Source organism: Atractosteus spatula, chromosome 2 (genome assembly GCF_055471065.1).
Source record: "Atractosteus spatula isolate fAtrSpa1 chromosome 2, fAtrSpa1.hap1, whole genome shotgun sequence".
NCBI lineage: Eukaryota > Metazoa > Chordata > Actinopteri > Semionotiformes > Lepisosteidae > Atractosteus > Atractosteus spatula.
In genome coordinates, this window is record NC_142707.1 from 59,912,620 (window position 1) to 59,927,580 (window position 14,961).

Genomic DNA, 14,961 nt, shown 5'->3' on the forward strand with positions numbered 1-14,961 from the left:
GCAATGAGAAATTATTTCATGAAGGTTGCTGCGTCAGCATGCATAGGCTGTAAAGAAACAAGTAAAGGTTTATTCTATTCTGAAAAGAGAAGAAAAGAAACACAACGTTTCAGCTGTGGAGCCTTCTTCGGGTGTGATAAAGAGGGAAAAAAATTGTTCTCATTAGGTTAAGATGGAGATAAAGAGGACCCCAGTTTCATTAAAAGTGTCTAAGCAATCGAGAAAAACTGTAACTTGTTTCTTTAAAGTTGGTTTTCATCATTACATCCATTCTATACGATAATACTCAGAAAAAGATCTCATTACCAAAAAAATCATTACACACACATAGAAATGCAAATTTCACAACCTAAGTATCCTGTCACATTCGAGAGATTCAACCTGTGCAAATGAATGCAGCCTTTTTTCACTTGAGCATAAACATACTGTATGGTAAATGTGCTTGAAATTTAAATATCTAAATTTGAAATATCTGAATAGCTTAATTTGAAATATCTAAATATGATATTTTAATCAAAAAACAACACCAGGAACAACATCCTCACATATTTTTGGAAAAGGGTTTGACAGAGCAATGGATCGGGTGTAAGTTCAATTCAAACTGTGTGTCTTGTTGTGAAGACATGGAAGCAAGGAGATGCCATGTTTGTGAGCTACATGTTGATTTAATATTTTTTGCAGATTATGAAAAAATGCAAACCTCTGTGTTTGGCATCTTACTGTAAAAATGTAAGAACAGTTACAAACGAGAAGAGTCCATTCTGCCCTCGAGCTCATTTTATAATTAGTAGCTACTTGATCCAAGGACCCAAGCATTAATGTGATATAGTAAGTCAGTCAAAGCAGCATTGCTGTATCCGCTTGAACAGGAACACAAAATACTCTGTTCTGTTTCAGAGATTCAAGATAGTAACAAGCTGTCTTATGTTTTCTAAAGAAACATCATAGTAGAAACAACACATTCAATAAATGCTGCAGTGTGCATTTCTCTTAATATCTATAAGGTCAGTGTTAAACTTAATAAAAATTGTGCAGATATACGGAATAAAAGATGCAATTTAAATTGAATTTTGTGGGTAGCAACCAACACACAGTTCAGCAAAACAGAATGAATGCATCTTGTTTTAATTTAAAGTGTAATTTGGAAAAAATAAAAATCATTACTTAAATTAATTGTATTAAATCACTTTTTCTGTAGGCCTACCAAGAATATGGTTAGACTTTTCCATCAAGGTTAGACATAAAACAGTCCTCAAACCTAATTTGTGTAATCTGCTTTGGGCAAAAAAAATGTTTGTTTTCCTCTTCATCTGGAATTTTGTTATTTTAAACACTGTTTTATGATTAGCTGCACTGAATGTCCTAACACATACTTTCATTAAGCGTTTCTATGGCAACAGCAGCTGCACTTCAGTTTATCCTAATAATAATGGGGACAATGGACTGGAAGCCTTTTTATGGGCAAGTAAATACACCACACTGCGGCATCTGAATCACAATGCATGGTGATTCTGCTCAATGAATGATTTTAATCAAGGTTGTGCTGAGTGGTCCAATAGCCTTACACAAATCCTGTATAAAGTGAAACTTGGCTTGTTTTGATGGAGTAACATAGGGTGATTTTAATGAGCTCCACATTTGTTCCACTAGTGTTCCAGGCAGAAAAATAAAAATACAAGCTTTCTAATGGTTCCTAATTCTGGAACACGAGACAAATACCGAAAACGAGTAGCTGAAGGTTCAAACTGGAGGAGTTTTATTTGCATGGGTATGCTTTATGCACTCTAGACTGTTGCAGTCCTTTGTAAGGGATGTTTTAAGGGTGCTGCTTTCATTGATGGAAAGGCAATATATAGGTTTTAATGTATTAATCATCGCACAATGTACAGCATAATTGCACTCTATGGACTGCATGTGAATCCTTTGTTTCCAAATAGAAGGAGGCCACTTGATCCATTGTGCTGACTTGAATTTCCATTTTTAGAGATCAGACAGGAAATCAATACCATACTGACCCGTACTAACAATGTTTTTCATCTGCTTAGTATGTTCTGAAAAAAGGACAACAACAGAAGGTAGCCTTACAGAAATTTAATGAAAAAATATTTTTTGAACAATGCATTGAGGTCAGACAGTACAGATTCACTAGAAAAGAAGCACTACATTTACTTGACGTGTTGCATACTTTTTCTCTGGAAGTCCACTTCTAGCAATATAATGTAGAAAAATGAAAGATTTTTTTTTATTAAAACATTGCAAATCAGTTGTGGGTTGTTTGGATGTCTTCATTGCATGAATTGTTTGCCAGGAAAGCAATTGATTAATGTGTCAATTTCCTGTATTATCGTAAAAAGCTCATACATTAGAATAGGGCTGGTGAACTCTGCATTTCCAGCATAGCTCCAGCAAATCCTTAATTATCAGACTGATTATCAGACTGATCTTCAGCATCGAGATTCATTAAGCAGTTAATGAAATGGCACAAAATGGACGTACTGTACCACGACTGACTACTTCTGCACTTCAAGGACAGGCCTCCTAATGAAGAGAATTCTCTCAACCTGAAACAAGGGCTTGGTCAGTTCTGTGTTTAGTGGTGAAGGTTAGTTTGTGGTTTGTTATAACTATAGCAGCAGTCAATTGATCAGAAGATTGGTTCTCAGTCCTGGTCCTAGAGTACCCCTGTGTCTGCTGGTTCTTTTTCTAAATGGACCTGTAACCACAGGAGCTTTTTGGTCTCTGTAACTGATCTGCTTGATCTTTAGACTTTTTCTGCACTCAGGCCTTGGTCCCTGGTTAGAGTACATTATTTATTATAGTTATAGTACACAATTCCAGTTCACAGAACTTTTTTAGAGGTCTCTCCTGAATTAAGATGTTTTTTTGTCAAAACGGTTCTTAATAGATAAGTGATTGATTATGACCAGACAGAGGTAGGGATGACACTACCTCTGTCTGGCCTCTCCTGTATCAGGCAAGTCCCACAGTGAGGCACTGTTTTTTCTTCTGCTTAAGAGCGATTGGTTATATTTCAACCAGCACTCCTGAATAATGGCAGTCCTGAAGTTGATTATTTAGTACCGGACTCACACCACTTCCCAGTCTTTTTGCAAATGTGCAAAAATCTGAACGCAAACTAAAAAACGATTTCAAATTGAAGATTGATATTGATTGGCTTGCAAATAAGATCTCAGATGGAGCAAAAACCAGAAGGCGCAGGAATTAGCCAGGATAAGAACTGAGAACTATTCTAGTGGGTTATTTATTAAATCAAAGCCTGAGTGCAGATAAAGTCTAAACCTTAAACCCGCAAGCAAGACCAGTCACATACAGTACACCTGGTCAGATAGCTCTGGTGATTGAGGGTCCAATTGGAACAATAGCCAGCAGACCCTTGGGACTAGACAAGACTAGAAACCCCTGGCTAGGAAAATGCAGATATGAAGGGTTTTCATTTTAATGATATAGTGTTCTGAAAGGTATACAGTATTTTGTCATGACTACACAGAAAGCTTTTCCGGTTGGACCCTTTAACTCTCAGATACACTTCCAAAACTGCACTGACAATAATGTGTGGGGAAATAAAATTTGCGACAACCTTTGAAAGTCATGTCTCAGCCATCCTAGTCAAGCTGATACACATATGCTTTGAAATCTACTCCGGATAAATGGATATCTGGATATCATGTTCTTTTTCTTCTCTCTTCCTTTTGCCCCAAGGATGTGCTGGGTTCACCATGTCACCGGTGTGTGGGTTTATCCTTTACTGGATCGAATTGGTCCCATTGCCAAGATCATCTTCTTCACATTACTAACCGCTTTAATTAATGTCTACTATATTCTTGGGGAAATCCTGAACAGCTATATCTGGGATGCACCAAAATGTAAGTTCCTCTCTTTCTCTTTTCCTATTACAAGAAGAAAAATAGCCAGTAGGCTCAAGGCTGAAGTGAGGTGAGGACAGTGAGTTGCCCAAGCACCTGCCAATTCCAGTGTGGTTAGAGGATCTGTCTGCTTATGTTACAGGCACGTCAATTGATCCAGTCATTACTAATCCATTGCTAAGTGATGACTTTGCTGATGTAGACACCTGCCATTTTACATTGCAGAAGTGGTTGTGCTTACAAGCAGGATTGTTTTAGATACCAGTTTTCTCTTGACAATCTGTTCAATACCAGACTAACCCAAAAACCATTTTATTTATGCATAGCTCACGATGTATTCAAGCACACTTTACCTCTTGATCTCAGATTATGGTTACAGTTTAGAAATCTAAACCTCATATAAACAAACACGATCCTGTTAATATTTCCATGTTTTTCATCTGGAAAGTTTTACAGGATGGTTTTGTGTCATGCCTTTAGTGAATGCAAAGAAATGAGAAATGTAAAAAATGAGAAATGCAAGGAAATGAGAAATAAGAAAACACACCCTTTCAGTTATTTGAAAGAGTTTTTTATAAACAATCTGCTGGCTACAATCAACTGTCAGATGACTGGAATGGCAAATTTGAATCTTAGAGTCCATTTATTTAAAAACAGTACCAATGGACAGTTGCATGCATTTTAATTTTAATACTGGTTAAACAATTTTACTTCAGGGCATATTGATTCTTATACAGTAATATTATCTTCTTATGACTTCCAGGTGTTCAGGAAACAGGAAAACCAAAATTGGACTAAGCTTTGGGGCCAAAGAGGAAGTGACAGCTTTTCAGCACTAGACATTCAGACTCGACACTCGACCTAGAAGAAAAAGAGACACAAATAAAAAAAAAGCCTAATATGGTTAAAACTCTTGAAGAACGTGAAGTGGATTTTTATCTCTGTAGATACACAGAGTTAAGAGTTGTCTAAAGAAAACAGTGTTTTCATCAACAGAATGCTCTGTCCATATTGTTGCATAGCGACAAAGGATTTATGAACAGAGTGAAGAGGAGATATGGAGGACTCATTTATGAACTGCATACTCGTGTGTTTCATTTACAGGATGTTGGAAACGTACCAGTACAATCATTATTATTACCACATATTTCCAAAATCCAGATATTATATAAAGTTTTATGATGTAGCCTACTGTACATTGTAAATCTTATCTGAACAGGTATGGAATGTAAGATTTTGATCTGCTTTGGCAGAACAAGGAATGTCTTTCCCTTCGAATTATAACTGTTTGCAGCACACGTTACTTTGGTGTATGGGCTTTTGTTTCATTCACCGAGGATTTGCAGCATTTTTGTGGTGTAGCGTCTTTTATAGCTGTGCGATGAGGTATTGATATGTTCTAAGGCAGCCACACTGAAAGAGTAGCTTTACCTGCATTTCATCTTCTTCTGTTGAAATGATGTTGTAATGTTTTCATTGTTCGAAAATTGAAATCTTAAGGTCTTCCAATAAAGGTATTAATTTATCCATGCTGGAGTGTGACCACCAAGCAAAGATGATAGTATTGGAGACATTTTCTTGAGGTGTTTTACTTTTGTCATATTATGAAAATGTATGGAAAGAGAGGTTTACCCCAACTTCAAAAAACAAAGCTTGTTTAAAATGCACCTGTCCCTAAAATGTGATTTATAGTCTGTATATTACATTACGTGACTACATGGGGGAATAGGGTGGTTTCGATTCAACTGAAAAGCAAAATGGCTCATTTTATGACTTTCTGTTTGTCCTGCTTGTTTTCTGGCACTTTTCAGCCACATGTCTGACATGGAAACTACTCAAACATCACAGCTGTTTGCAAAAGCTCTCAAACAGACTGTTCTTCTCAATGGAAAAAAGAAAGTGGTTCTCGATATATTCACATACATAGGCAATACAACAATTCAAAAAGTTAGGAATCCAAGTCTTGGGTATGTTAGAGAGACTGGGGTGGTGAACAGGCTGATTTATAATACACAACAGGCTGATGTCTAAACATGTTCACCCCCAATGGGTTCTTCTTTTTACTTGTGAATGAATTACCATGGTGGGCATGTATTCCTCCTGATATATCCATTACAAAAACGACCTATAGTTAGGTTTCTGCGGAGAACTATATAAACCATTAAGCTATTTTTGTAAGGATTGGCTTAGGATAGCTAATATGATGGTTTCCCTGAACACATTACTGTTCTTTCTTTTAATTATTGGAAAGGAACACACACCCTCCCTGGCCACTTCACAATGTATAGGGAGGAAATATCCACCAGCAATCACACTGAAACAGCTTGCTCATCAAATTAACAATAATGTTCTGTCCTCTTCAAAGTCTGTCATATATTTTAAAGTGACCACTGTTTAATTGTGCAAAGAATTGAGAAAGCATTATGTTTTCAGATTTTCACAATCACCTTACTCTATCTTTAAAGGTATTCTCATTAAAAGTACAGTATTGCTGCAGGTTTGAAATTATGCTGAAACAGTTTATGCGAGATGACATTAATTAAGATAATTACTTTCCAGCTTTTATGTGCTTTCACTTCTGATGTGAGTGAACTAATCAGGCATGTCCTGTTGGTTTTGTTTTTTGTGACATAGGTAATAAAATAGTTTCATATTGCAGGAAAAAACAAAGAACTATTTGTATTCATGGATGGGTCTTCTCATACAAGTTTTCAAAATCCTCCAAGGCAATGACAGTGTCAATCTGGTGGTCTTCTTCAAAAAGAAGATTGAAACGTGAACACACAAGCGGAAACTATGTGTAAGTACATTTAAAATTGAGACAAGGAGACACTTCTTTCAACCCAGTGGACGTCTTCCGAATAAACACAAACCAGATGACACCAGAGGAAACTACATGGAAATACAAAACTAAAAACAGTAGTAACTTCTTTACCCAGAGGGTTGTGGGGATGTGGAACAGGTATCCAGCCATCTTATTGAAGATTAGCCTGGCTTCCTATAAAAAATAGGTTGGATGAGATCCTCTTATCAATTATCTACCGAACTGCTAGATGGGTCAAATTACCTCCTCTCATTTGTAACTGTTTTTGTGTACTTTCCAGGGGTCTGTGTAGATAAATGGCCTTGTGAACAACATAGAAAGAATCAGATCTGATTGATTGGTTGCCTTGAACATCCAGTGTTAGTGACAGGCACACCAGTAACAGGTACACAATAGGTCTATAGGCAGTGCCTTTATAGATGTATGTCCAGCCAAAAGGGTTAATCTGTTATATGCCTTCCCCATGAAGTAATGCCTCCACCTCAAGCACACAGAAACTGAGAGAGAACAATGAGCAGTGCTCAGGCACATAGATAAACTGAAAAATCTACATTTTTGCTCAGTAATGAAAATCCATTAGGAATGAGACAAGCTATAATATGGATGCAGTTGCAAATTATTAATTTTGCTGATTATTTCCTGTTTCTACCATGTACTAAAACTTAACACCTTCTGATCTAGAAGCATACACACGGAGCCACATACAGTAGATGTCATTCCCCAATACCAGGTCTACAGCACCTTTGTGCACAACCTCCAAAAACAAACTATGAACAAATTTTTAAGTTAACTAATGATGATTGGAAAGTAAAAAGTTAAAGTAAAAATTAAAAAAATAAAAAGCATGCAGGCTTTTTGCTTTGAAGTTTTCTGAATAACATTGAATAACACAATATTATTTGTAGCTTCAACTACAATGATTCTCTTGAAACGCAAAACCCCTCTTTGAAAATCATCCCTGTGGTTTAACATAAAAATACATAAGCTCTTGAAAAACACTCTATTCATCCCTATGGAAAACTGATTAATTCTCATTGTATTCATACATACTGTATATGCAATAGAATCATTTAAAGTGTTGAGAATCCAAGTCTTGGGTATCCCAGAGAGGCAGGGATGGAGGATAATATTGTTAATTCTTTTTCAGTATAATTCCTAGATTCCTTTCCATCACTTAGCAGATAAAGATCTCCTCTTTTATAATGCATAACAGACATTTATGTCTAAATGTGATCACAACCAATGTGTTCTTCTTTGTACTAGTAAATAGTCACTGTTCTTTTAATTATTGGAAAGGAAACAAACACACACCCTCTTTGGCCACTTACAGTAGCTTTCCATCTAGTTCATATGTCAGTCTTAGAAAAAATAACTGCACAGTTCCAATGAATTTAAAATTTACTGTACAAGAAAATACTTTTAAAATCAGTAATACTCATATAAGAAGACATCACTGTTACATGTTTTTCAAAAGCGAAGCAAGGTTAGATGCTTTTTTTGTAGTCATCTTGATATACGTAGTTATGTGAAAGTTCATCCTTGTCCTTTGCCTTGTTCAGGCTGTCAAGGAGAACGTGCTCTTAGACTGACCTCTGCTGGGAAACAGAAGTGGTGCACCTAGACTTGAGAAGAGGAGGAGCATAGGACTGCAAATGAAAAGAGCTACAGTATTCAGCCTTGGTTTACTTTGGTTGCTATTAGCTTAATGATCAGAGGACCTCATCAAGTCTATTCTTGAAGGATCCCAATATGGCTGAACAATATGGGTGAATGATTTGTTCCTAACACCCACTGTACATTGAGTAAAGATGTGCCTTCTATTTTCAGCTCTGAGGCACTCTGTTGTAATTTACACCTGTGTTTTTGGGTCATTAGTTCAATGCTGTCTATAGAGTAATCCACTAGCTTGGTTTTGTCAGCATCTTTCTACATTTTGAAAGCTTGTCTGTGCTTGTACAGTTTCCTCCTCTGTTCCTACCTGAAGAAATTTAGGATACTTTAACATATTGGAGTGATATGGAATTCAAAATTGTCTGTAAAGCAAGCCTGTGCTAAGGTTTCCAGCTCTCCCATACCTTTCACCACCTATGCAGGTGCAACTTTGGTCATAAGCACTAACGCAACCCTAAATACTCACAAGACAAAAAGCAAAAAGCCTGGTACCAACTGACTCCATTTCCCCAGTCCTCTCAGGGGCCCTAGGCACAGGAAATGAAACAGCAAGACATATTCTGGACAAGACATATATAAAAACACAATAAAACTGTGTTATGTATGAGGATATACCACTAATACAATGTATAGTAGTTTATGCACAGATGTTGAGCATTTGGTTTACCACTCAGTATAAAGGTCAGTTTTTAGCTGAGCCCTGCAAAACAAAATTGGTCAACATACTGTTTACCAAACTTCTTTCCTTTGAGTGGGAGATTCACATACAGCAGGTGGAGACTTGTGTTTAAGATGCCCACATACAGTATGGTAAGAATATAGCATGCTGAGAACTGAATGGACACTATAGAAGAACAGCTCAGTAAATTAAAGGTTCAGACATTATTAATACTCTTGCTTGATCTATCTCTGGAACCAAAGAAACAAGAGTTTGGGGAGTGAGCTCCACCTTTCAACAGGTCAAAGATACAACAATCTGGGACTATTTTTTACAGGTGCCTTACAGGTATTTTGGGGCACTAAGGACACCATCACTAAATCTGTGAAAAGGCAGATATGCACTTTTAATATTTGAAGAAATTTCCTTTTAACACCTGTTAATCTCTGGAAATCCAGTTTAGAGAAAGGTTAGCATTCATTTTAAAGAGCATACCATTCTTTTATAGTTTACACTGTAAGATAACTTCCACAAGCAGATTCATTTCAATTAGTTTGCATTAAGGTTGGTCTATCATTGAGGGTAGCTTTGCTAATAATTTGCACCTTGTTTTTTTGCATTTTAGTTTTTATAGTTATGAATACAAATGTAGCTATTTACAGTACATATATATTGTTACATATAGTTATACTGTAAATAAATACCATAATTATGCTACCATAATACTGAGTCAGAAAAAATAAACCATGACTGTAGGGGATGTTTTAGAAACATAATTTGCTGTAATTGTTAAAATTAACATTCATGTGAATAGGTAAAGATCCTCTAGTATTAAAAGAAACAGTTTGTGTATGTAAAGTATACAGATTTTGCAAGCTGATTTTCTTCTTATCATTTGATTCTGGCTAACATTTGATTAGTCTTTTTTTCCTAAAATGATTGCCACTGAAGAGGTTGTACACAAAATAAACTAATGATTAATGCTTCAAATGTTTTTATTGCAAACTAACATTCTGTAAATACTAAATATTATGGAATTCATAATTTTGTTCTTCATCAAAAGGAAGAATTCATATTCACATACAAAAATGATACATAAGATACATTTTCGGCAGACATGTGCTATGACACAACCTGCAAAAATGCAAGTTCAGTGCAGTACATAGTACATAGTAATATACAGTAGTAACCTTTGGTCCTGAGCAATAAAGATGCACTGTATATCAAATAAACAAAAAAAAACAGACTCACAGTTCACCCGGAGCTTAACCATGGTTGGTTTAAGCAAAGAAAGTGGCTTAGTGAGAAACACTACTATGTTCCTCCATGCACTCCAGGCTTTTATACAAGCAAGATACTGTATCTTTGAAATGGACCTTTTTCAATCAAAATGATTACAATAGGGTGACATGGTGGCACAGTTGTCAGGCCTGCTGCCTGGCGGCACTGGGACCCTGGGTTCAATTCCTGGGGTGTGATCTGTGTACAGTTTGTATGTTCTCTGTGTTTGTGTGGGTTTCCTCTAGGTGCTCCAGTCTCCTTCCACAGTCCACAGACACACTGGTGGGATAATTGGCTTCTGGGAAAACTGGTCCTGTGTGTGTTTGTGTCTGTGTCCTATGATGGACTGGCCTTCAGTCCATGGTGCATTCTTCCTTGTGCCTGTTTCCTGCAGAGATCCATCTCCCCTGCAACCTTTTATTGGATAATGTGGTTAGAAAATGGATTGATGATTAAAATGATCCAAATGAAGGCGACATACATCTGAGATTTCAAAGACATTGTATATTCATACTCCTTACCTAAGAACTATCAGTCATCTGACCCTTCTTGATTCTCCATAATCACAAGTTGTGGGTGAACTAAACATTCTAATCAATTGTGATTCTGTGGAGTGATTATTAATGGGAAGAGAGGATGCGAATTTCAAGAAATATTCAATGAATGTTAACAGTATCAATGTTGTTAATGGTTAAAAAAATTGGTTGTACACAATACAGTTTAAAAAATGTCAGCACTAACAAAAACATTTTCTTTTTTGCTCAAGCTCAAGTTTTATCTCACAAAAGTCCCACTGCTGAGTGACTGGAGTCCCCAGCTGGAGAAACTGCACATGGACCCACTGATGTACATCTGTATTTCTTCATTCTTCACTTAGTCCTTCTTTCTGACTTTAGATTTAGGAGCTGCAGATGAATAAAAACAAGGGTATCTGAAGCTCTGTTTCTACAAATTACCGATGTAGTGTATGCCTTTTAATATTAACATTACAGACACAGCTGATAAGTCAGCGAGTGAAGTAAGAAAAATCAATTCTCTGTTATCGGCTCTGTTGAATGAGCACGGTACAAGAGGACAGTACAAGAGGTACAGAAGAACATAAACTATCTCAGAAATCACAGATTTCACAGTTGCTTGAAGAGAATTTGCTTTTAAACTTATAAATGATGACATCAGGCGTTTCCATTTCTGGTCCAGCATAGGTACATATTTTCTGGTTTCAATTAATTTAATTGAATTATTGATTCTCAAGATGACTGGGAAACTTTAGTCACTGAGGGAGAACGATGTCAGAATTTCTAACATCTAAAGGACTGTAGGACCAGGATTTGAGGGAATTACACAACTTTAGTGCCCTGCACACACTGGCACAATGATTCTGCAGTTCTGACTTCTTACCATTTGGATTTTCTTGTTTGTAAAATGTTTTTAACATTTCCACAGCTTCCTCTGCTCTGTATCCTGAAATACACTGAGAATAAACAGTTCTTTTAATTAAGGCAAGGCTATAACTTTGAATCAAATATACAAATAAGCAAGAACATTTATACAACCATATAAATTGTATCTATATAGTATATTACTTATAAATGGACACATTGTGCTCATTGTGCTTTTTCTGGGTTTCCTACTTTTATGTAACACAGAAACCACTGCCTTTGGTTGTAGCATATCATAACTGAAATTAAATTATTCACAGACAAAAAAGTTAGTTAATGTAAATCATTTCAACATTCATTTTTCACCATTACGATCTATTGGATGTTTATATAATTTGAACATTGGATATTCTCTGCCAGAACAAATGCTGTATTTGAAAGGTAAGGTCTTCTAGTTCTTTTGGGAGAATTTCAGAGTTTTCTTTGGAGGAATTTAAGTTCTTTGCTTGAACGTCCATTGAAGAAAATAATGACAGGACAGGGCAAACTCAAGAATGCACTGCATTCAGAATGCAAGACAACTGCTCCCAATAACCAAACCAAGGAAAATACATTCTCTCAAGATTTCTTACACCAGATCATTGACCATCGGACTATTAGTCCAGATTAAAATGGAAATGGAGTACTGTACCTTATATGGTGTTCCAGTGTATGGTAATTCATCTTCAGGGATATTGAGCACTGACCCACAGCCACCAAACCTCTCATTTTTGCAACCATAAACCACTAGTGGGATTTATGTTAAAATGTTAAGGCAATAAAACTTTTCTGTAACAAAAATGTCTGTATTCTCTATATTAACAAAGCCATTTAATTAAGAAATGATTTATTTTCTCTTTTATTTTTTCTTCTGTATTATCACAACTAGTATACACAACTACTATAGTTAAATCTCATCAAATCCCTCTATTCCATGCACATGCAAGTCTTCTTAAATCTCCCATTTGCTATATAATGTATAATTTACTAGGTGTTGTGCCACTTGTGAAATTAAGGAATACTGTAGGTCTGCAATTCCTACCCTTTTTTAATGCAGTACATCTAATCTTGCAAAAAAAGTAAATTGGACTCCCACCAGTAATATTATAGATTAGTTTCTTTAATTCATGTGATAATTCCTGCATGTTTGCAAAATATAACCTGTCTATAGGCAGTCACAAATGTTTAAATATATAATATAAACTTAATGTAGCATAACGCTAAACAGTTTCATTCAGTACAGTTGATTTTCTTCTTCCTTTAATAATGATATAACAAATAATAGTCCTCAGAGAATAACTTTTGCAGCGATCCTTAAATCGTAAAGGAAGCTATCCCTTTGTTTGAATAAAGCATCAGCAGTTTCACTTTAAGCCGGATCATTGTGGTATATTTTTGCATTTTGCAGGATGTGTATCACAACAGTCTGGATTGGACTAGACTAATCCAGACTAGACTAGACTAGGCTAGAGATACTTAAAGGCAGCAGGCAGGATACTCAATAAACGAAGCGCTCCCGCACACATAATGCACGGCTCCACAGTGACATACAGGACAGTCTGTTCCAACACCTCTCTGGAATCCCTGCCATTGTCACGACACCACTCCAGTACCTGGTCCAACGCTACCATCTCTGCATGCCGTGTTGCCTGCAACACACAAAAGAAAAACAGATGAATTGACTACTAGAGCCCTTTCTAAGTTTCAAATAGTTAATTAACTTTATTTTCTCATGTTAACAGGTGTATGTTAACAGGATGCACTGGCAAAATGTATGTACTGTAAATCCCAGTCCAGTAACACAGGAGATTTCAGGTTTGAGCCTCACAGAGTTCCTACGCCAATTTCATATGACTTCCATTTGCCATTTTCTGAATATACAGGCATATCACTGAAATAGAACTATGATTTTTCTTACAACATAAAGCAGCAGTACAAAAAAACTGATCCTCGGTGAAGAGCTACAAGTGCAAATAATCCTATAGCAGACAAGTTGTCTTCTCCAGTCCAGTACTTTTAAACTACGTACATCAATGCCTGGATGAGCCTAGAGGATGGGAAGTGGAACTTACGTTTTTTGTTTCGTTGACTTCATTTCTCCCTTTTCCCAAAATCTCATTGTTGTACACCATGAGACATCCCACAGGCACCTCTCCATTCTCTAAGGCTTCTTTAGACTGGAAAATTGCAAAAACAAAGGGTCAGGGTCTTGTTTCCATCCATCAATCCATTTTCTAAATGCTTTGTCCAGTTCAGGGTTGTGAGGGAGCCAGAGCCTATCCTGGTAGGCAGTGGGTACAAGGAAGAATACCTCCAGGACAAGGACACCAGGCACACAGACACACACACACTCATATCGAGGGCCAATTGTCCCAGAAGCCAATTAATCTACGGGTAGGTCTTCAACTGTGAGAGGAAACTGGAGCACCAGGAAGAAAACGCACATTAACAAGGGGAGAACTCCAGGTCTAGCATGGAGCCCAGGGTCCTAGCACTGTACGGCAGCAATGCTAACCACAGAGCCACCCTGGATATTGTTTCCAATTAATTTAAATCTTGAGCTATAAATTGAAAGAGCTATAAAGTTAGTTTTTTTTCCCTTTTGGGGAATTGCAACCAGTTCATCTTGCCCCAATTCAGACAAAAATACAGACTTCTATTGTTTCATGCTTGGTTAAAGTGATAGGAAATAATCCATCCCTACAGACAATTTGTTCCAGGAAAAAATCAAATTGCACAAACTATACTGTAGAATTTTTGCAAAGCAAACATGCTGTATCACATTACGTTAAATATTTTCACACTATGCCCATTGATGTTTGAGTAGTTATTTAAACAACAGATAAACACGAATTGTGAGCGTACTGTACTATAAATACCGTTCCTACCATATCGAAAGCTCTCTGCATCCAGCCCTGTATTTCTTCCGAAGAGGGCTGAAAGTGGTTAGTACTTTTCTCGCCCGGAAAACTTTCTTCATATTCCGTCCCCATCATGGATTACCCTAAAGGTTTGACACACAAAAACTCCGAAAAGGTTAACAAAATATCGAGTATAAATCTTAAATGGGTTAAAACTGTGAGTTGGCAGTACACGTCAAACACAAGGCATGTCAATGGCTCCAAAGACTAATACTGTATAATGTGAGGAGATAAACGCATCCAGTTTTTATCAAGAAGATTTGATAAAAGTGCCTCTCGGCTGTTGTTTAACGTTTGTTACTAA

The 14,961-nt window shown here is 36.6% G+C and overlaps 2 protein-coding genes across 2 annotated transcripts in view; one reads left to right on the forward strand and one right to left on the reverse strand.

Annotated features, from left to right (window-relative positions):
- The window catches only part of aig1 (androgen induced 1), a 64,969-nt gene extending 59,563 nt beyond the window's left edge, over window positions 1-5,406 (forward strand). Inside the window, exons 5-6 of the mRNA XM_088939715.1 lie at window positions 3,721-3,884; window positions 4,648-5,406. Coding sequence (XP_088795841.1) covers window positions 3,721-3,884; window positions 4,648-4,682 — 199 coding nt within the window. The 3' untranslated portion in view covers window positions 4,683-5,406. The remainder of the gene's footprint in view (window positions 1-3,720; window positions 3,885-4,647) is intronic.
- A 4,609-nt stretch (window positions 5,407-10,015) lies between these two features.
- adat2 (adenosine deaminase tRNA specific 2) lies at window positions 10,016-14,835 on the reverse strand. The gene is made up of 6 exons (XM_088928473.1): window positions 14,625-14,835; window positions 13,809-13,913; window positions 13,235-13,385; window positions 12,389-12,495; window positions 11,717-11,789; window positions 10,016-11,223 (listed from the first exon to the last, which is right to left on the reverse strand). The coding sequence occupies exons 1-6, from the start codon at window positions 14,730-14,732 to the stop codon at window positions 11,192-11,194; spliced, it is 576 nt and encodes a 191-aa protein (XP_088784599.1). The 5' UTR covers window positions 14,733-14,835; the 3' UTR covers window positions 10,016-11,191.
- Between the last annotated feature and the right edge of the window lie 126 nt (window positions 14,836-14,961).